This window comes from Saimiri boliviensis, chromosome 3 (assembly GCF_048565385.1).
Source record: "Saimiri boliviensis isolate mSaiBol1 chromosome 3, mSaiBol1.pri, whole genome shotgun sequence".
In the NCBI taxonomy this organism is placed as follows: Eukaryota; Metazoa; Chordata; class Mammalia; order Primates; family Cebidae; genus Saimiri; species Saimiri boliviensis.
Window position 1 is genome coordinate 100,874,622 of NC_133451.1, and position 20,421 is coordinate 100,895,042.

The 20,421-nt window shown below is 40.8% G+C and overlaps 1 protein-coding gene and 1 long non-coding RNA gene across 5 annotated transcripts in view; one reads left to right on the top strand and one right to left on the bottom strand.

Annotated features, from left to right (window-relative positions):
- The window catches only part of LOC101030116 (uncharacterized), a 215,409-nt gene extending 214,122 nt beyond the window's left edge, over positions 1–1,287 (bottom strand). For 2 of the 3 annotated variants that reach the window (XR_012516915.1, XR_012516916.1), the window contains exon 1: positions 1,049–1,249. This is a non-coding gene — a long non-coding RNA (uncharacterized LOC101030116). Of the gene's footprint in view, positions 1–1,048 lie in introns of all 3 variants that reach the window. The other variant, XR_005579136.2, reaches the window with a different exon arrangement.
- Positions 1,168–14,334, top strand: RPL34 (ribosomal protein L34). Of its 2 annotated transcripts, none has more exons than XM_010340085.3 (5): positions 1,168–1,319; positions 3,021–3,094; positions 3,175–3,274; positions 3,591–3,694; positions 6,563–6,685. In XM_010340085.3, the coding sequence occupies exons 1-5, from the start codon at positions 1,203–1,205 to the stop codon at positions 6,645–6,647; spliced, it is 480 nt and encodes a 159-aa protein (XP_010338387.3). In that variant the 5' UTR covers positions 1,168–1,202; the 3' UTR covers positions 6,648–6,685. The 2 variants fall into 2 exon arrangements, with proteins under 2 accessions (XP_010338387.3, XP_074252652.1); XM_074396551.1 differs by lacking the exon at positions 6,563–6,685 and adding an exon at positions 14,151–14,334 and having other exon boundaries at positions 1,304–1,520.
- The last annotated feature ends 6,087 nt before the right edge of the window (positions 14,335–20,421 follow it).

Below are 20,421 nucleotides of genomic sequence, written 5' to 3' on the forward strand. Positions count from 1 at the left end.
AGTTCAAGACGGACTACATGCCCTCAGTCGCTTGCCTGCTTTCTTGCTTTGCTAGACGGATTAGAAATCCTAGAAGTAAACTTGAGTGGGTACTGGGCTATTCTATCCCAATCCTCTCTTCTGGGGCAATGCAGCTGCCTCACAGCTCCTTTCCTCACTGGATGTTACCTTCAGCTTCAGGAAACTGCTTCACCCATGGACAGCGTGCCAAGAACTGGCTGATGTGGGAGCACAAAGGAAGAGCTTCCTTGCTCGTTTGAGACAACTAAGAGGCTCACCCTAATTCTAGAGCTCCCTGTTGGAACAGCTGAGGCAGTTACAACCACGTTGTGGATCACCTGACCCTGCCTTTCTCAGCTCCCTGGAGGTGCATTTTAAGAGCACTCCTCATAAACCAACACTCAGGTCTCTCTGAGGTGTTTCCAGGGAGCCTAATCTAATATTAAAATTGTAAAGGCCTCTTTTAGCATTCTCCCGTAGAGTCCAGGCAAGGAGTTCTTTACTTGTTTAGAGGTCATGAATCCCTTTGACAAGGTGATGAAAGCCAGGGACCCTCTTCTCAGAAAAACACACACACGCACTTAATGTAAAATTTTACGTACTATTTTAAAGGTTAAACTTTACCACCCATGAAAAGCCTCAAGTCGCTCTTTGTACATAATCATAAGATTAGCCACCATTTACTGAGCATTTCCTCTCTATAAGACCCTGTGCTAAGTGCTTTACCTTCAAAATAACTTTGATCATGACATAACACGGCAGGGTAGTTCCTACTATCTTCCTTTGAGAGATTTAAGGGCTTGCTCAAAGTAGCACGGCTAATAATCAGCAGACACTGGATTAAAATTCCAATTTGTCTGCTAAGTTTGTGCTCTGAATATATGACAAGGAAAGAGAAGAGAAAGTTAAAGAAGTGAAGGTCCTCGAAGGTCTCTTAACGATAAAAGTCAAGAGTTGGGATTTAAACCCGGGTCTAACGCCACAGCTGGCGCCCTTGAGATTAAACGTGTAGCGTCCATGACAACGAAAGAAGTTAATTTTGTCCCACCTCTGCCCTTTGTAGCTTGTCATTTGCGTTTGCTTCTACAGCGACTTCCAATAGATTTCTGCGTGGCCCCAGCCCAGCCCACAGCGGGGCGGCACCACGGTTGACTGCATCTCCCCCAACGGAGGAGAAGTGCATCGCCTTCCGTACAACATGGATGTGTTCGCTCCACCACGCCGCAGGTTCTGACGCAACTTCCTGCCCTGCGCAATTCTATTTGACCTTTGAACTCGCAGAGGCTTTCTTCTTCCTCTTCCGGGGACGTTGTGTGCAGGTATGGTAGCGGTTCTGTTTTCCCTGTCTTTATTTCCTTCACAATCGGCTGCCATCCGAGGAGCTGAGGAAGCTTAGAGCTCTCAGGAGCAGTCTTTTGAGCTGGCATAGGGGCAAGCGGCATACGAGGGAGGCTGGTGGTGAGGAAATTTCTTTCTTTGATCTTCGGAAATCCTTTCTTCCTGGAGGCCTCTCCAAAGCCGTGAGTAGCCAGAGCTCTCCACTCGGGACTTTGCTGCCTTCCAAATGCAGCTTTTGGAGACAAACGAGTTGTGGTCCGGCGGTTTGAGACTGGGAAATCGCCGAACGTGTTCAGATTTTACACCCACGTTATCAACACGCCCGTATATGTTCTCAGTCTTAGGGAGGGCAGGGACCGGCGAGTTCGGGTGGTGGTTTCGCTATTTGGCTTCTGTTTCCAAGGCCCATGTCAAGGAAGAGAAAAATGTGTTAGAAATTTTCATCTTGCTTTTGGAGATGCAGACAGAATAGTGGCTTCATAAATTACTCGCACCGGCCTTACGTGTCAAGTTTCAGTGTCTGGTAGTTCTGTTTCAGTTTAATTTTAGTAAGAGGCTTGTGACAACAAATGTAGGCTGTTTTCGTTTCAGTAACAATATTGTTATGAAATGAAGTGTTACAAGGCATGAAGTGGGAAGATTTTAGTTCAGATACTAATTATGTTTTACTTTGGTTAGTTCACTTAACGAAGTTGCTAACATGCGTATCTGTTACCGATTTGCTAAATAACCTCAAATTGTTTCCAGTTGCTAAGTGGGAAGAAAGCAAGTGCCATAACCCAAAGACACTTGTGTAAATGTCAAAATTATTAAAGGGTATGTCTTTACTCAAGTGGTGCTCTGGAGCAAGACACTGAACCCTGATAATGTGTCTAGCATTGTGTTGGGAGGGATAGCTCACATCATTTAATCCTAATGACAGCTGCATAAAGTAGGCAGAAATCCCTTTTTAGAGATAAGAAGGCTAGCTCCTGGCCCTGTGTATTCCCAATAAATGGCATAGCTGAGGATTCGACTTCAGAGCTCACTTGTGCTCTTTGTTTAAAGCAGCGTTTCTCCAGCTGGCCTCGTAGCACTTTTCCAGACACTACTCCAAACAAAATCGGACTCTGTGAAAAAGGAGGCTGGTGATCAGAATGTTAAGGAAGTGCCACATTTGATTACCATCAAGAGAGCTAACATTCTTGGCCTCTTGTTTATCAATCACCTTTAAATACAAGTAGTTTTAAAATGTGGAATCTTACATAAATAAGACGTCTTAATAAATGGGTGTTACAAGGTGGGCACCGTGGCTCACCTGTAATCCCAGCACTTTGGGAAGCTGAGGTGGGTGGATCGCCTGAGGTCGGGAGTTCCAGACCAGCCTAACCAACATGGAGTTATCCCGTCTCTACTAAAAATCCAAAATGAGCCGGTTGAGGTGGCACATGCCTGTAATCCTAGCTACTGGAGAGGCTAAGGCAGGAGAATCACTTGAACCCGGGAGGCAGGGGTTGCCATGAGCTGAGATTGCGCCATTGCACTCCAGTTGTGGCAACAAGAGCTCCGTCTCAAAAAATACATGTATATGGGTATTACATACAGGAATATGTATGTGGATGAAATAGACCATCTGATGCTGTTTTGAGATATTAATTATTTTTACAATGGAAATACTCGATGTTATTCTATTCTTAATTTAGGCACTCAGAATGGTCCAGCGTTTGACATACCGACGTAGGCTTTCCTACAATACCGCCTCTAACAAAACTAGGCTGTAAGTATTTCTAAAAATTTTAAGTATATGATGACATTTACTCTACAAAATGCTGACCTACTGACTGTTTGACTTTCTAGGTCCCGGACCCCTGGTAATAGAATTGTTTACCTTTATACCAAGAAGGTTGGGAAAGCACCAAAATCAGCATGTGGTGTGTGCCCAGGCAGGCTTCGAGGGGTAAGTGTACCTATTACTGTGAGTAGCCTAACAAGCTTTGAACTTGTTGAGATTTCATCCTTTGATAATGGAATGAGTCAAGGAGCGGTTACCACTAAGAGGGCTGAGAATTACCAAACATCCGTGATCCAAAGAACATAGATCCAAGAACATAGACTTTTAAAACAGTCTGAGAAGTGTAGTGAAATGCCTTTCAGATAAATCAGTACACTGTTTCCCTTTGTAACCTGCTTTAAACTTGCCCTTAACACTTAACAAAATGTAGGAAAATTTCTGTTAAACATCACAAAATAATCTTAATGTTTTTCTTATGCAGGTTCGTGCTGTACGACCTAAAGTTCTTATGAGATTGTCCAAAACAAAGAAACATGTTAGCAGGGCCTATGGTGGTTCCATGTGTGCTAAATGTGTCCGTGACAGGTAAGTTAAATGCTTAAATGGGCTTTCTTTAGCAAATTTGTGTGTTTTTGTGTTACACTGTCTGCTAATCAGTAGAAGATTGGTGAAATGACTCATTTTAAACCAGTTGCATACTTTAGAATCCTTCCTCAACTATGGATAATTGATGCTGCACAAAGCAGTAAATAATATTCAGAGTAACAGTTTGAGGACATCTGTCTGCTAGATGTAGAGGTTAAAAAGGACTTAGTTTTGTTGTGGAGGTGGGTGAGCAAATTTCTGTTAGTGCTTTGGACACATAGATGGAGTGTGGAAGGTGTTAAAAGTATAGGAACAAAATAGTTACGTGTTCTCATGTGCCTGAAGCATAGGGTTGCAGGAGATAATGGACAGCAAGACTAGAAAAGCCAGATTATGAGTCTTTGCAGAATGAAAAGTAGATTCACTCTTTTTTTTTTTTTTTTAATGGAGTCTTGCTCTGTTGCCCGGGCTGGAGTGCAGTGGCTTGATCTTGGCTCACTGCAACCTCCTCCTGGGTTCAAGTGATTCTCCCGCCTCAGCCTCCCAAAGTGTTGGGATTACAAGCGTGAGGCGCCACGCCTGGCCAGCTTAATTGTTTAGAATGGGAGAATTGCTGGATTTTGAGCAGGACAGAAGAACCCTTTGGTGTGCCAGAAACAAACTGCAGCAGGATGGGTGGTGAAGTCATTCCTTCTACGAAAGATGGATGTTTGAAACATAACATTTCTCTTTGTGAAGGATGAGGAAGTGGCACTTGCTTTAAGACTGAAGACTGGTCAGGGGAAGAGGAGAGTGTTGTGGGTAGTCTGCTTCTGTTGGATATGGGAAGGAATTTAGCTGTGGGATTTATGTTGGTAACATTTACATGACAAAAAACAAGTCAATCAGGAAACTTTCTATTCCTGGTTTTGTTTGTTTGTTTGTTTGTTGGTGAGGAAAACAAGACTTATAACATTGGCCAGACTGGTTTCAAACTCTGGGCCCGAGTGATCTGCCCACCTCAGCCTCCTAAAGTGTTGGGATTAGATGTAAGCCACTGCACCTGGCCAAAGACCTTACTGTTGGCTACATTAAAATGCTTCCTAAGAAGATACCAGTGGAAGGAATTGAGAGGTGATTCATTTTCATAAGTAAAGAAACTGATTGGAAATAGTTTTGCCTCTAATTTACATAGCTAGTTCTTTAAAGGGGTCTGGCCGAGGTGGGTTTGTTTTGTTTTGTTTTGTTTTGTTTTTGGGAGAAACAGTCTCACTCTGTCGCCCAGGCTGGAGAAAAATGGTGTGATCTTGGCTCACTGCAACCTCAGCCTCCTGAGTAGCTGGGATTACAGGTGTCTGCCACCATGCCTGGCTAATTTTTTTGTAATTTTAGTAGAGACGGAGTTTTGCTATGTTGTCCAGGCTGGCTCGAACTCCTGACCTCAGATGATCCACCCGCCTTGGCCTCCCAAATCACACCTGGGATTACAGGTCTAAGCCACCACACCCAGTCCTAGCTGAGTTTCTAAACCAGATCTTTAGACACCAGAACCTTGCAGTCTTCATTCTGCATTTTAGGAGGTAGTTTGTAAGAGAACAGTAAGAGATGCTACATTAATACTAGTAGAGGATAAATATAGCTTCTGTAATATACGGCAAAGCTTAACTATGATTGAAGTTAAAAGGAGAAATTACTTGGAAATAGCTGGGAATGGCATTTGAATTGGAACCTAAATGATGGATAAATTTTGGACAAAAGGCAGAGAGGGCATTCCAGGCAAGAAAAGTACAGATTGATGTGGCACATTGTGGGTGAGAAATGGAAATGTACGTTGAAGGTAAGTCATGAGTTTTAAGCTAAAGAAGTTTGGCTTTTATCTCCCAGTCTTTGGTTCTAAAACTTTGCTAAACATAAAATCAGATGGATACATGTATATAATTCTCAGGCCTTTGAAGATTTGAATTTAGGTTTACAGGATAGCCTAGAAATTAGCATTATTGGTTCAGCATTATCAGATGCTGAGCAGGTCTGCATATGGTCTGTGCTCTGAGTAAGTTAAGGGAATTTTTAAGTGACATCACTTGTATGTGTCTGATGATTACATGGGGGAGATTTCAAAAAAATAGAAAACCCAGAATTTTGGGGCTAAGTTATTTGATAACCAGGGTTACCAATGGGAAATGGGGTGGGGAAGGTTTAAGTGGAAGCAAGAGAAGTGCTTTAACCTCTGCTGGTAACTCTGATTTGACAAATGCTAGAAAAACCTACTTTTTGCTAGGTCCTATACAGCAATGAAATAGTTATCAGCAAAATGCACTCCTAGGTGGAGGTTCAAAGTCTAGAAAATCTTAATCTCCGCAGATTTAATCCTCATAATCTCCCTGTTAAACAGATGTGGAACTATTTTGTACTTTAATATAGAGAAGGTAACTTGTTCCATGATGCAGCTAGTATGTGGTAGAGTTGGCCCTAAACAAGCTCTAAAATCCTTGTTCTTGGTGAGGTGTCTCTTGCTAATACCCCTTTACCTTTCAATTTTAGTTCTTAACATATAGCCCCTTTTGTGTTGTTTTTTTGCTCGGAATTTTCAAAAGTATGGTTAAAATATTCTAAGACATTTTTGTGAATCAAGAAATACCACTATGCCCTAGATCCTAACAATAAATTAGAACTCTTATAAGTGGTCTCCGGATAACTACTGGCATGAAATTGAAGGATTGTCCTGCTTTAAATGAATTTCAGCTTTACTCTGTGTTTGTGGGCTTCCTTTACTTTCCTGGGTTCCCTGATTGCTTCGCTTAGTTCTTGTACCATGTTTGCCTTCCCTATGTTAAATAAAAAATGGAAGTTCATTTTAAAGAACGATTATTTTGGTGTTTTCCTTTCTAGGATTAAGCGTGCTTTCCTTATCGAGGAGCAGAAAATCGTTGTGAAAGTGTTGAAGGCGCAAGCACAGAGTCAGAAAGCTAAATAAAAAATGAAACTTTGAGTAATAAAAATGAAAAGACTTGCTGTATGTATGATTTTTTTTAAATGTGTGTTGTAATGTGTTTATATACAGATTTTGTTTCAGAATTTCTTTTTTTTTTTTTTTTTTTTTTGAGACAGTTTTGCTCTTCTTGCCCAGGCTGGGGTGCAGTGGCATGATCTCAGTTCTCCGCAGCCCCCACCTCCTGGGTTCAAATGATTCACTTCAGCCTCCTGAGTAGCTGAGATTGCAGGCATGCATCACCACGCCTGGCTAATTTTATATTTTTAGTAGAGATAGGGTTTGTTGGACAGGCTGGTCTCGATATCTCAACCTCAGGTCTGCCTGTCTCAACCTCCCAAAGTGCTGGGATTACAGGTGTGAGCCACCGCCCCTGGCCAGTGGATTACTTCTTCTGAAGAAACAATTGGTGGTCACTGATTGCTAGAATTCTGGGGGGACAGCTCTACCCACTGCACTGGAGCATAATGTCCTTCCCTTTGTGGGCTAAATGGGAAGAATGGCCCTTCTATCTGAACCTTTAATATCCCTTTGATTCTTATTTTAGCATCTCCTTTACATCACCAAGTTTCACAGGATAGAAACCTTGGTATTCTAGTTCCTTGGAATGGAACCTTTTTAAAGCTGTCTTTAAACCCTTTGTTCTGTTAAGTCACTTCAGTTCAAAAATGGTATCTTGGAGAGCTCAGGACTCCTTATTTAACAATGAGCTATACACAAAACCATGGGTCAAGAGTGTAGTTTCTGATCTATTTATTATTCTGATTTATTATCCAAGTCATAATATTAAAATACAGACCTCATTTTTCTTGGGATCTATAGTGTTTCTGCCAACTCAGGTAAGGTTTCGCTCCTCCTGCCCAACCTGGAGTTCAGTTTTGGCTTGCTGCAGTTTTTCATTTCCTGGGCTCAAGTGATTCTCCTGCCTCAGCCTCTCGGGTAGCTGGGTCTACAGGTGTGCACCACCATGCCTGGCTCATTCTTGTTTTTTTTTTAGAAACCATTTCGCCATGTTTTTAGGCTGGTCTCAAAAGTGGGCTCAAGCAACCTGCCTGCCTTGGCCTCCCAAACTGCCAGGATTACAGGAGATCAGACTGGGTATACAGGCAAGAGCCACCACACCCAGCCACTACTCAGTCATTTTTAATAGTTGGATGTTTTTCTTACCATCTTGTTTTCTAGGAATAAAATAGACATTTTAAATCAAAACTGGAAGCACACTACATGTATAGTATAAACTTTCAACTCTTTTTCTCCCGCATAACCCCTGTGATTATATTTCTTTTCAAAGACTCTTTTAGTAGCTGTTTGCAATATCAAGTCTACATGCCATAATTTAGACATTCCCTTTCTTTGGAACATTTGGGCTATTTCCAATTTTTCTCTATTTCAAAGTGATCATACTTATTTATTGTATTTATGCTGATTTTTAAAATTCACAAGCTGGTGCTGAAGTTAAGTATTTAGAAGACAGAGCATTGATTGGTGCGAACATAGGAACAGCTTATTCCAAGTGACCCAAATGGATTCTGTAACTCTTCTGGATTTTGATTTTTTTAAAAAACAAAATGAAGTTCTTACTGAATCCAGTTCTATGTGTGTGACAAAGTATTCTTGACAGGCTCCTAAAAGGACATGTGAATGTAGTCAGTGGTTTTCTTTTTAAAGTCTACTATTTCTCCTTCCATCGAAGTGCTTATAAATTCTATTAGAAGGTTGAAGGGGGTCCTTTATCCTTAAAAACAAAATCTCCAAGTGTTTAAATAAGTTGGTATGCTGGAGCTACCTCACCTCAGCTTGTGAGAGCCAGTTGTGTGCATCTTTTTCCAGCTTTGCATCCAGTGACATCTGGTTGGCACCTTAAGATTGGTATGATGAGAGTATTTACACCTGAGAAATCACCAAATGCTACAAAATCCTGTTTTCCCCCAGAGAGTTGGAGGTGAAATACTACCAAGCACATCTAGATATGACTCAAGTTACAGTCTGTGATACAGTATGCTCTTGGTACCAGGAGCTCTGGTATATATCTGGTACATGTTTGATAATGACTTTGCAAATTTTTGTTATAATACTTTGATTTTGTAAAGAGTTTGGGGTTTGGTTTTATGAAGTCCAAAACAAACCTTTTATTGAATCTAGTTCTCTGTGTGACCAGTTCTCTGTATGAATGGAAGGGGAAATAATTTAAAATCTTGCAAAGAGTAAAGTTTCGTCTTAAACAAAACTAGATGTGATAAACACTATTCTAAACCAAGAGTAGAAAAGTTTCTGAGCTGGACATGTTGGCTCACGCCTGTAATCTCTGCACTTTGGGTGGCCGAGTGGCCAACATGATGAAACCCCATCTCTACTAAAAATGCAAAAAATTGGCTGAGCGTGGTGGTGCATGCCTGTAATCCCAGCAGCTTAGGAGGCTGAGGCAGGAGACTCACTTGAACCCAGGAGGTGGAGGTTGCAGTGAGCTGAGATCTCACCTCTGCATTCCAGCCTGGGCAAGAGCAAAACTCCATCTCAAAAAAAGAGAAAATGCTATCTTCATGAGTTTCATTTGTGTCTCAGCTAGTTCACACTAATGTAACAAACTACCGTAGACTGAGTGACTTAACATTTTATTTCTCACTGTTCTGGAAGCTGAGAAGTTCAAGATCAAGGCACTGGCAGATTCTGTGTCTTCCTGGTTTGCAAATGGCCATCGCTGCTGTATCTAAACAAGGCAGAGAGATCGTCTATCAATGTCTTTTCTTAGAAGGGCACTAATCTTAACAGGGCTCCACCCTCACGATCTGATTAAAATGCCTCGCCATCCCATTGGGAGTTAGGATTTCAACATATAAATTTTGAGGGCGACACAAACATTCAGTCCCTAACATTTTCTAAATTAAAGGATAAGATCTGCAATAATTTTGCATGAAAAGATGCTTTTGGGTTTTCAAAATATTAGCTAGTCAGTAATTTTTAATACATCTTTTTTTTTAATCTTAAATGTTTCTAGTTAACCTGAAGGATTATGTATTTTTGCCAAATGTTTATGTTATTTTATAATTGCTTTAACATTCATTCACTCGACAAATATTTATTAGAAGCTAAAATGTACCAGAAACTGTGCTGCTTGATAAGTGTTAATAAAGTAGTGAACAAAGAAGATGAGACTCTTCCCTTGCCTCATGGCACACAGGAGAGACAATGTTAAATGGGGAACGAAAAAACACATTTGTTGCACACACTAGGATTAGAATCACAAAGGGAAAGTCCTTAGCGCTGTGACACAATGCAAAAAGGGAGAACCTCATGGGGGAGTTAAGGCAGGCTTTTTCTGAAAAAGTGATATTTAAGCTCAGAACAAAGATAAGTTGGCGTTGGCTGGATGACAAAAAGGGAGAACACTCCAGACAGAAACCAACGTGCAAATGCCTAAAGAAACAGCTTGTATGAAAAATAAAATCTATTTAGGCAATCCGATTCACTCTCAATTTTAAGAGCCCAATAAACCTGAAATGTGTGAACTAATTGTAAATCCCTAAGAAGGAACATCCCTGTCAGCACATAGCTTTTAGTATACCTATGTGGCCCCAGGGCTACTTTTCCATCCTAAGGGAGACCCAGCAAAAGAAAAGCTTTCGTAAACTGTTTTAGGAGCAAATAAATCCTCCCCTGCATTAGGGGACCTTTAAATTATGCAATCCTCTAGATAATTTAGTCACCAACCACTTACTATTAAGGAGGAAAAGGATCAAATTTATTGACCAAATTCCCTTGATATCCATTCAACTTCTATATTCCTTGGCCTGTGCAAATAGCCTGAAGGCTTTACTCTCAACTCTCTCATTCTGGGGTTGAAAATAAGCGTTCAGTTTGACTTGCCTGAAGAACAAATGGTATTGAAGAAAATTCATATGTTTTTTTGCATCTTAGTGTAAGTCATATAAATATGTCACAGGCCATATGGTCTCTCTGTCACAGCTACTCAATTCTGCCACTGTAGAGTGACAGTAGCCGTAGACAATACATAAACAAATGGTCATGGCTATGTTCCAAGAAAGTTTTATTTACAAAAGCTGACGTCAGGTCAGATTTGGTCTTTAGCTCATAGTATGGGAAGCTGCTCTAGACAACTCTGCTTCCAGCCACAGCTGCCATCTGATTGCCTTTGAATGAGAGACCTCAAGCTAGACCAGGAGAAAACTGCCTTGTTAAGTCTAATCAGCCCAATGGATGGTGGGGGAAAAAATAAAATGACTGATTTCTAAATCTCACTCAATTTTGAGGTGATTTGTTACATAGCAGCCTACCACTAAAACAATGGTACAGTGCAATCATTAAACATTTCTTTTTGCTTAGTACCCCTTGAAAATTTGGAAAGTTATATAGATTCTTGCACGTTTTCAGATTGTCATCTAAAACTTTCATTCAAAATGTAAATCCTTGCTAAGTATATCATATCCAACAGAGTGAAAATTTTAATAATTTTAAAGAGAACTGTTTATCAACTTTTAAGCATATCAAATAAAAGCTCCACAAGCAGCCATTTTTTGAGTGTTTCAAATATTTGTGTTTAACTTTTAAATTCATGTGGTATATGTGCACATTTGTCATATAAGTAAACTTGTGTCATGGAATTTTGTTGTAAGATTATTTCATCACCCAGGTATTAAGACTAGTGCCCATTAGTGATTTTTCCTCATCCTCTCCCTCCTCCCACCATCCACCCTGTGATAGGCCCCAGTGTGTGTTGTTTCTAAGTGTCCGTGAGTTCTCATCATTTAGCTCCCACTTATAAGTGAGAACATGCAGAATTTGGTTTTCTGTTCCTGCATTAGTTTGCTAAGGATATTGGCCTCCAGCTCCATCCACGTTCCTGCAAAGGACATGATCCTGTTCTTTTTTATGGTATAGTAGCCATTAAAAAAAAAAAGGAACAACCTCTTCTAACATTTGGATGTTTTATATTCTTTCTTTTTCTTTTTTTCTTTCTTTCTTTCTTTTTTCTTTTCTTTTTTTTCTTTGTTTTGTTTTTTTTTTTTTTTTAGAGACAGGGTCTTTCTCTGTTGACTGGGCTAGAGTACAGGTTGCCATCCTAGCTCACTGCAACTTAAACTTTTGGAGTCAAACAATCCTCTGCCTCTGCCTTCCAAGTAGTTGGGACTACAGGCATGTATCACCACACCTGACTAATTTTTAAAATGGTTTTTGTTTAAAAAGAAGAAAAAAGATAGAGTCTTGCTACGTTGCCTAGGCTGATCTCAAAGTCCTGGCCTCAAAGTGATTCTCCTGCCTCGGCCTCCCAAAGCAATGGAATTACAAATGTGACCCACTGTGTCACCCCTTTTTATTTTTGAGATATATTAGGCATAGTACTTTAAAAATTAAAATTAGAATTTTAAACTAATATATGTTTATGTTGAAATATTTTCCCGATTGGTAATATGCACAATTCTTTTTTTGAGACGGAGTCTTGTTCTGTCACTTATGCTGGAGTGCAGTGGCACAATCTCAACTCACTGCAACCTCCACCACCCAGGTGCAAACGATTCTGTCTCAGCCTCCCGAGTAGCTGGGATCACAGGCATGCGCCACCATACCCAGCTAATTGTGTTTTTAGTAGAGACAGGGTTTCACCATGCTGGCCAGGCTCGTCTCAAACTCCTGACCTCAGGTGATCCACCCACCTTGGCCTCCCAAAGTGCTGGGATTACAGGCATGAACCACTGCTCTTGGCCCCACAATTTTTTTTTTTTTTTTTTTTTTTCTTGTCTCACTTCTTTAACCACAATTCTATTTTTAAGAGAGAAGGAGCCAAAGAGAGAGGCATGGAGTCTTGCCACTCATTTATCCTATGGATAAGGCATTGATTGCTGCCTTTTCAACCATGCTCTCTGCTTCCTCAAGGGATTCCCTCTCAGGATGATTCATTTTTTTTTTTTGACAGTTTGGGGGAGATGAAAGAGGATAAGGTTGCTAAATGAAAATCGTCATTATTCTCCCTCACCCTATTTGACATTATCTCTGAGTTCAGGTCATCCCCCAGTGAGAGCCGGGGTATCCTGCTCCAATGCTTAACATTTCCCTTTTATGTAAGACAGGGAAAGACACCAAGCCCCTGGTTTCTAAAATTTCACAAAGAGTCAAGTATTATTATTCGTTGACTGTGTACAAAATGCTAATGTGAGCACCAAGATGAACAAAATAGACAAAAATCTCTGCCTTACTTGAGATTACATTCCAGTAAGAGCTGACAGACAATAAATGAAGGAAGGAATACGTAATACGTCAATAGGTAAGTAAGTAAAAAACATGAACAATAAACGCTATACAAAACAGAAAGCAGGTAAAAGGGATAGAATGCAGGGCAGAAGTAGGGGGTTGCAGTTTAAATATCCTGGTGTGAGGAGGCTTCCCCAAGAAGGGGACATTGAAGCAAAGACCTGAAGGCAGTGAGGAGGGTGGCCTTGGGGATATGTGGGAGAGCTTTCCAGCAGAAAGTAGTCCACAGGCAGGAGGATGTGCTGTGGCTGACGCTCAGGGAACGTGCATCAGAAGTGAAGTTAGGGAGTTCCTGAGGCACCAGGTCGTGTGGGTCCTTACCATTCATCTCTAGGACCAGTGTGGCCCTCAGACAAGGGCTTCTCCTCTGGGTCCCATCCTTTAGAGGGCAGTGCTCTGGCTTTCTCCTGCTGATACCTCACCCCAAAAGCAAAGAGTTCAGGGGACCAAAGGACATGTTAACCCTAAATGTATGCTCTCCTTCTAGACATAATTCTGGAACCCCTGCCCAAGGCACCCAAACCCATGCACATGCTCATGTAAGTCAATGTATTCCCTCCTCAGGGAGTATTTATATTTTGAGTTTTGTAATTCCTGATGGTGAGTTGAAAGATTGACTCCTGCGGAGGGAGTTTCAAGCAGAGGAAGCTGGTAACTCCATCTGTTTGGAGTCAAGGATCACTCTACTCAATGTGACACAAAGCTAACAGGTAGCGCAAAGGACAGGATCAGCAGTGAAGAACACACTTGGGATTGCCACATCTTTAGAAATTGACATCAGATGCTCCCATGAGGTTTGTCTTCTGAAATTTCCTTTTCTGTTTCAAAAATCTGAGCTTAACAATATTGTTAATGGTTCTCATACTTTAGATTCACTTAGGATTCTTCTGGGAAACATTAAAATTCAGATTCCTGAGCTCCAGCAAAGATGTCCCCAATCGTAACTTCTGAAAGTCAGGCCAAGAACTTTCATAATAACAGATCTCCAAGCTGATTCTCACCCAGATGGATCTTGAACTGCCCTTTCACGATGTGGTAGAAACTGTGTATGATTGGGTGTTAGACAAATATGTGTTTAAATCATAGGTCTACCATTAACCAGTTAGGTGGCTGAGCAATTTTCGTACCTTCTTTGCATCTTAGTCACTGCACCTATAAAAATGAAGATAAATAATCACAATTTTAGAGGTTCTGAGCATTGCTGATATACCTTGTGTCTTCCAGAGTGCACGGTTCATGGTGGAGATGCTCAGTAAAACTCTTTCCTGCTTGCAGTACAAGGCCTGCCTTCTTACCTACTTATGGGGAAACACAGAAAGTGCATCAAGATGGCTGGGTGAAATTTTCTCATTTTGAATGATTGAAGAACAGTGATATTATTGGAAATAAACCAAAAAGTCAGCTGCTATCCTCCTGTATCACGTTTTACCCAAAATGATTTTTTTTCTCTTTGTAAGGAATTGCGCGCGCGCACACACACACACACACACACACACGGGCTGAAAGTACCAAGCTGTCTTTCATTAGTTCTGGGCAAATGCATGTTAGGGCATCTGAAAACCACAACTGGAGACATCATTTCTGATGGGCCTAATGCTCTGAGTATTTCCTTTCAACTGAACTTGGGGAAAGTACTTTGATATAACTTACATATGGAAATGTTTTACAACATTCTTTAAAAGTTAGATACTTTATTCAGGATATATGTAAAACATACTTTTCTCTTCAATGTGTATGGCTAAATTCCTTGTCATTTCTAAGCTAGAATATTTTTGTTTTGTTTTGTTAAATTGAAATCAGTGTGTAAGAAAGGACCAGATTGCCAGCCCTGGAGACAGTGGTCTTTTTTCTGGGCTTCTGGCAGACAGCAGGAACAGCTGCTGCTTAAGCATATCCCAAATATTTTACCTCTGGAAAGATCATTTCTGGAGGTGAGTAGGTACTTTGATTTCTCATTCCCTCTGAAAGGTGTCGGTGGACACGGTGGGGATATAGTTGGCCATTTACTCAGGGTTTTGGTTCTAAGGCTATTGCCACATTTCACATGTGCAATCAAATTGCAGCCTGGGTTATGGTTCAAATTCTTTTGAAGTGATTAAACCCTGTTGTTTTAAATGCCATTCCTAATCTGAGGGTAAAACATTCCTTGGAAAAATATTCCTCAATCACAAGAATCTAACAGTGGTTACTTTCTTTTTTTCTTTTTCTTTCTTTCTTTTTTTGCTGCTTTTATGGTGGAAGTTTGTTCATTACAGTGGTTACTTTCAGGGAGAAGGAATAGGGAAGGGGAGAAGATAAAGGGAAGATGATATTTGCTTTGCATTTTTTGAATTCTGTGTAGTCTTTGTATTTTATAACTCTAAACATGTAAGTTTATTTTTTAAAAAGAGGAATCTCATTAAATTAGCTACGAAAAAGAAAAAAAGAGGAATGGTCTGTTTAATAGTGTTGTAGACCATTTTTGTTATTAATTCTCTTTAAATTTCTGAGCTGAAAAATGAAATCTAATAAGTATACTTTTGAAAGCCTAGTTAGAAATTACTCATTTTTAAGATTCAATTACCAAAACGTGCCAAATACGCTTTTTTTCCTTTTTTAGTTTACAAGCCTATATGTAAAGTATTTGTAAGGCAACTAGATATAAAAAATACCATGGGTTTGATATTTTATTCATCTGAAAATGATATTTTCACAAGATTTTTTCTTTCATCATTAAAGGAGTAAATCATTTGCATTTTAAAGATATGTTTGGATGCCCTGGGATGCAGCTTTACCCATTTTGTAATGTTTAATTGCATTTATTTGATCACAGTATTGAGGCAAGTTTCTTTAAAATAAGTTTGCCTTTTCATCATGCTTGTCAATATACTTTGTCAATCTCAAGGTATCAAAAACACACTTTGTGGAAGATAAAATTATGTAGGCCTATAATTCCTATGAAAGAGAACTCCTGCCCTACTGTGGCCACAGAAAGGAATTACATGTGGGCAGCTGTGAGAACAACGCTGTTATTTAGCTGAATTGCAACAGCTTTGCAATTGAGGTTAAAGAGTGTGTAGATCTACAGTTATTTTTCTTTAACACATTTTAATATCTACGTGTGTGGGGGGGTGTTTTTAAAAAATCTGGGTCCCTAGTGTTGCAAAACAATTTATTCTTCCCAGTGGCTGTTCCAACTCTTTACCTCTCTAATTCAACACTCACTCTCACTCCCAGCAGCCTTCTAATATCTGTAAATGTAGAAACTACCAGAAATGAACTTCTGTAACTCCTTTTTCATCTTTGGCACCTCAAAACTTTAATGTATGTAAAAGCATGGGCTTTGAAATTGGCAAACCAGAGCTCTGTCAATTTCTGGCTGTGTCAAGTTGATCATGTTGCCCAATTTCTATGAGCCTCAGTTTTCTTATCTAAAAAATGAAATTAATAATGCCTACTCCAAAGACTTATTGGATGGATTAAGTGATACAACCTAATACAACTCCTGTGCATAGTAGATACTATGTGTTGTTGCCTCATGCCTCTAATCTTCTTTCTGCTCTCTTGTCTTTAGAAGATGGCATGCATCTTTTCCGAGGTTAATTTTACCCCTGTTGAACTCTATCCCACACTCTCTTGCCATAGTCCTAATTTTGCTCAGTTACTTAACTCCTTCCCCTCCCTCTGACCTCTTTGGTCCCTTCCTCTCCATAGTTTTCTTCTCTCATCTTATACAAACATGCCCAAGTCTCATCATCCATAAAAAACTGTCATTACCACTTCAGCTCTCTTCTTCTGTTCATACCTAACTGTGTTGGGTGCCATAAATCATTCATTACTATTATTTTTAAATTTTTTTTTTTTTTTTTTTTTTTTTTTTGAGACAGAGTTTCACTCTTGTTACCCAGGCTGGAGTGCAATGGCGCGATCTCGGCTCACCACAACCTCTGCCTCCTGGGTTCAGGCAATTCTCCTGCCTCAGCCTCCTGAGTAGCTGGGATTACAGGCACACGCCACCATGCCCAGCTAATTTTTTGTATTTTTAGTAGAGACGGGGTTTCACCATGTTGACCAGGCTGGTCTCGATCTCTCAACCTCGTGATCCACCCACCTCGGCCTCCCAAAGTGCTGGGATTACAGGCTTGAGCCACCACGCCCGGCTGTATTTTTAAAATTCTTATCACTCCTTTTCCCTTCTGCAATCTGGCTTCTCCTGCCAACATGCTACTGAAATTAATGAATTAATTCATCTAATATTTACAAGTATTTATCATGATACCATGTCCAAGGCACTGTGCTCAGTAACTTAAGTCATTATAATACTGTGTGCTTGACAACATATTGTACTTACTGGCCCAAAGTCACCAATGTCTAATTGTCAAACTAAATGTCTTCTTTCCGTTTCACTCTGTCTGACATGCTGGAAACTTCCCTTTCCAAGGCTTCTTTGCTATGCTCCCTTGGCTCTTCTGTTCCTTTGATCTTGCTGTATTTACTTTGTAGTATCCTCCTAATCATAGGGGTGATTCCCTAGGCATCCATCTTCAGCTTTCTTCTCTTACCCCTTTAACTTTACTCTGTGAACTTCCTATAATTATATACTACATTTGGTGTGTGTGTACATGCATTTTTCTAGGAAAGAGTTCATAGCTTTTATCAGCCCTGCAAGGAGGTCTATGACCCTCCCAATAACAAACCTGACCTGTTCCTCCTCCTGTGCAGGCACGTTCTTCCACTGTGATGACTTCCATCACCCTCCACATGCTGCCGATTCCTGGATCAACTCCAAACCTCCTTCCCATGCTTCAGCGACCATCTTCCCAACCCTGCCAAGGTCCCTCCTGGAGGGTCCTTCTAGAATAATAGCTCTCATCAGGCAGGTGGCAGAACCTCTGTCTCCCACTCTTTGCATGCCCCTCTGTGAGGCTTGAGTGGGTTGGGGATGATGGGAAGCTCTGCTCTCACCCTGCCTCTTGCTATCCATGGAATTACTGCTAGACATTTTCCCATTCTCCTTCTCTGGTTCCAGGAAAAGCCTTCTCTGGTCCAGCTCTTTGACACAACCGTAGTGTTGCTTGGAGCCATTATTACAGAGTTCACTTTCATAAGTGCCCTCTCTTTCCAGAGGGTTCAAGCCCTATATTTATTTAAAATCAAATTCTCATATTTGTGTCTGCACAGAAAGATCTTCTGTAGTATTTGCTTTTCCACCACCCTCCCTGCTCTCCTCACTCCCAATCTGTCTCAGCCCCTCGCTTTCTCTCATCTGGACTTCCACACTAAGGTGCTAAAAGGCATCTCTGCTTTAAGTCTTTCTATCATCTCATCTATTCTTCCAAACACAATACTAATCATTTCAATGTCTAAAATCCTTCAATACTTCTTTATGCCAATATCATGAAATCTAAAAGTATCATGACATTGAAAGAGCCTCCCTAGTCAGGCTTCTTTTTTAGGTTGCATCTCCACTTTTACTCCCCCATCATCACCATCACTCTGTCATCACCTTCTTTGGGTCTTTCCTATCTCTCTGCCTTTGCTCAGGCTTTTCTGCATGCCGGAAAAGCCTTTTCCCAACCCAGGAATCCAGCTCCTCTATCAATGCTTCAGCTCAAATGTGAGCACTTCTGTAAGGCTACCTTTTCCTACATGTGAGAGGTTTCTTTTTTTTTTCAGATGGTGTCTTGCTGTGTCGCGCAGGCTGGAGTGCAACGGCGCAATCTCGGCTCACTGCAACTTCCGCCTCCTGGGTTCAAGCGATTTTCTTGCCTCAACCTCTGAGTAAAAAATTAACCATGCCTGGTTAATTTTTGTATTTTTAGTAGAGACGGGATTTCACCATGTTGGCCAAGCTGGTCTCCTATTCCTGACCTCAAGTCATCCATGTGCCTCGGCCTCCCAATATGCTGGGATTACAGGCATGAGCCACCATGTCCTGCCTACTGGTGAGAATTAATTGCTATTTCCTCAGGTCTCTCAAAGCCCAAACCTCCAATAGGTATATGCTTCTCAGGCAGTTCTGCCACTGTGTGCATTCTCTTCAGACTAGGATAACAGTTTCTTGGGGACAGGAGTTATGCATTAGTTATCTTAGCACTGCCAGCATTTAGGGCAGCTTGTTTCTGCTACATGCTCCATAAATGCTTGATGAATGAGTGAATGAGTGGTGAACATTGTCATCACCAGCACTATTGTTTACTGTCTTTTTGTTGGTTTGTTTGATTTTTTGAATGGACAGATTTCCAAAATAGCTGTCTCCCCAAAGATAGGAAACAAACTCCTTTTATCCATTTTTGGGTGAAAATCATCTCTCTTCTAGATGAGTCATATTCTCTCTTTGATATTCAGTGACTTAAACCTTGAGAGCTTAAACACTATCAACAAATTGTATATCACATTTGGTAGGAGAATGGGAGCCTGAAAAAAATTGGTTAATTTATTCAAAAATATATTTGTAACAAATTAAGAAAATACTCTTATTACAGGGCTTATTTCTAAAGCTGCTTACATGGTCATAGCTAGTATTTATAACTACATTCTTCTACTACCCGTTTCACATTCTCAGCAAAAATCTCAGCCGGTTTTGGTTTCTTGCCTGCTGGAGTGACCTAAACCTTAATCCCTGAAAAGTCTAAGCCACTAACAGTCCTGCCTCTACTGGGTTGTTGTAGTTTTCCATTGAAGTTTATTACAGGATAAGGGATTACTAAGGCATCTTGGGAGATCTCCTGCATTCTAGACACACTCCTCCTTGCTGCCATTTTGTGATGCCAACCTAATTTCCCCTTAATTGTTAAGATAAATCTGCCTAGACAATACAGCATTCTTTTGTTTTTTGACTCATTGGCATGAGGATTTGTGAAGTGGCTAGCCGACAGTCTCATCTCTCAAATTAATAGAAACATTAATGTGTTACTTGGTGGAAGTCTTCCTCCTTTGGTACTAATACTTCTAGATCAGTAGAGCCCAAAGTTAAGTAAAAGTGAGAGGAGCCATTCCCATTTCCTACACATGATTTCTGGACTTGTGAATTCTGACTGTGAGAGAAACATGCTGATTACTGATTTGCAGCACATATGCATCTTAGAAGACATGGGCCTGCTCCCAAAGGGGTTGCCATCATAACTGAGTTTTCAAAAGACCATTCCATCATTCCACATACTAAGTCTAGTGAGTTTCATGAACATGAGCCAATGGCCACAATTCATTTGCCGTCAGATGAGTTCCTTGGCAAAAAGCAATGCTGTATAGTAAACCATGGGGATGAATGTGGCATTCCCTAGGCCTACAGAATAGTGATTTTGGTAGCAGCATTGAGGGTAAGGAAGGAAAACTTTGTTCTAGTGTGTTTACTTCAGTAAAAACCAGGTCGGCAAAGCCTGGGTCCTGTCCTCTCACTCTCCTCCCCTCCTCACTCTCCTTCACCACTGGCTCCACCTTCTCCACCAACTACCGGTCTGTGGGCTCCATCTGGGTGCCCAGCTACGGCACCCGGCGGCCAGCAGCGCGGCCAGCG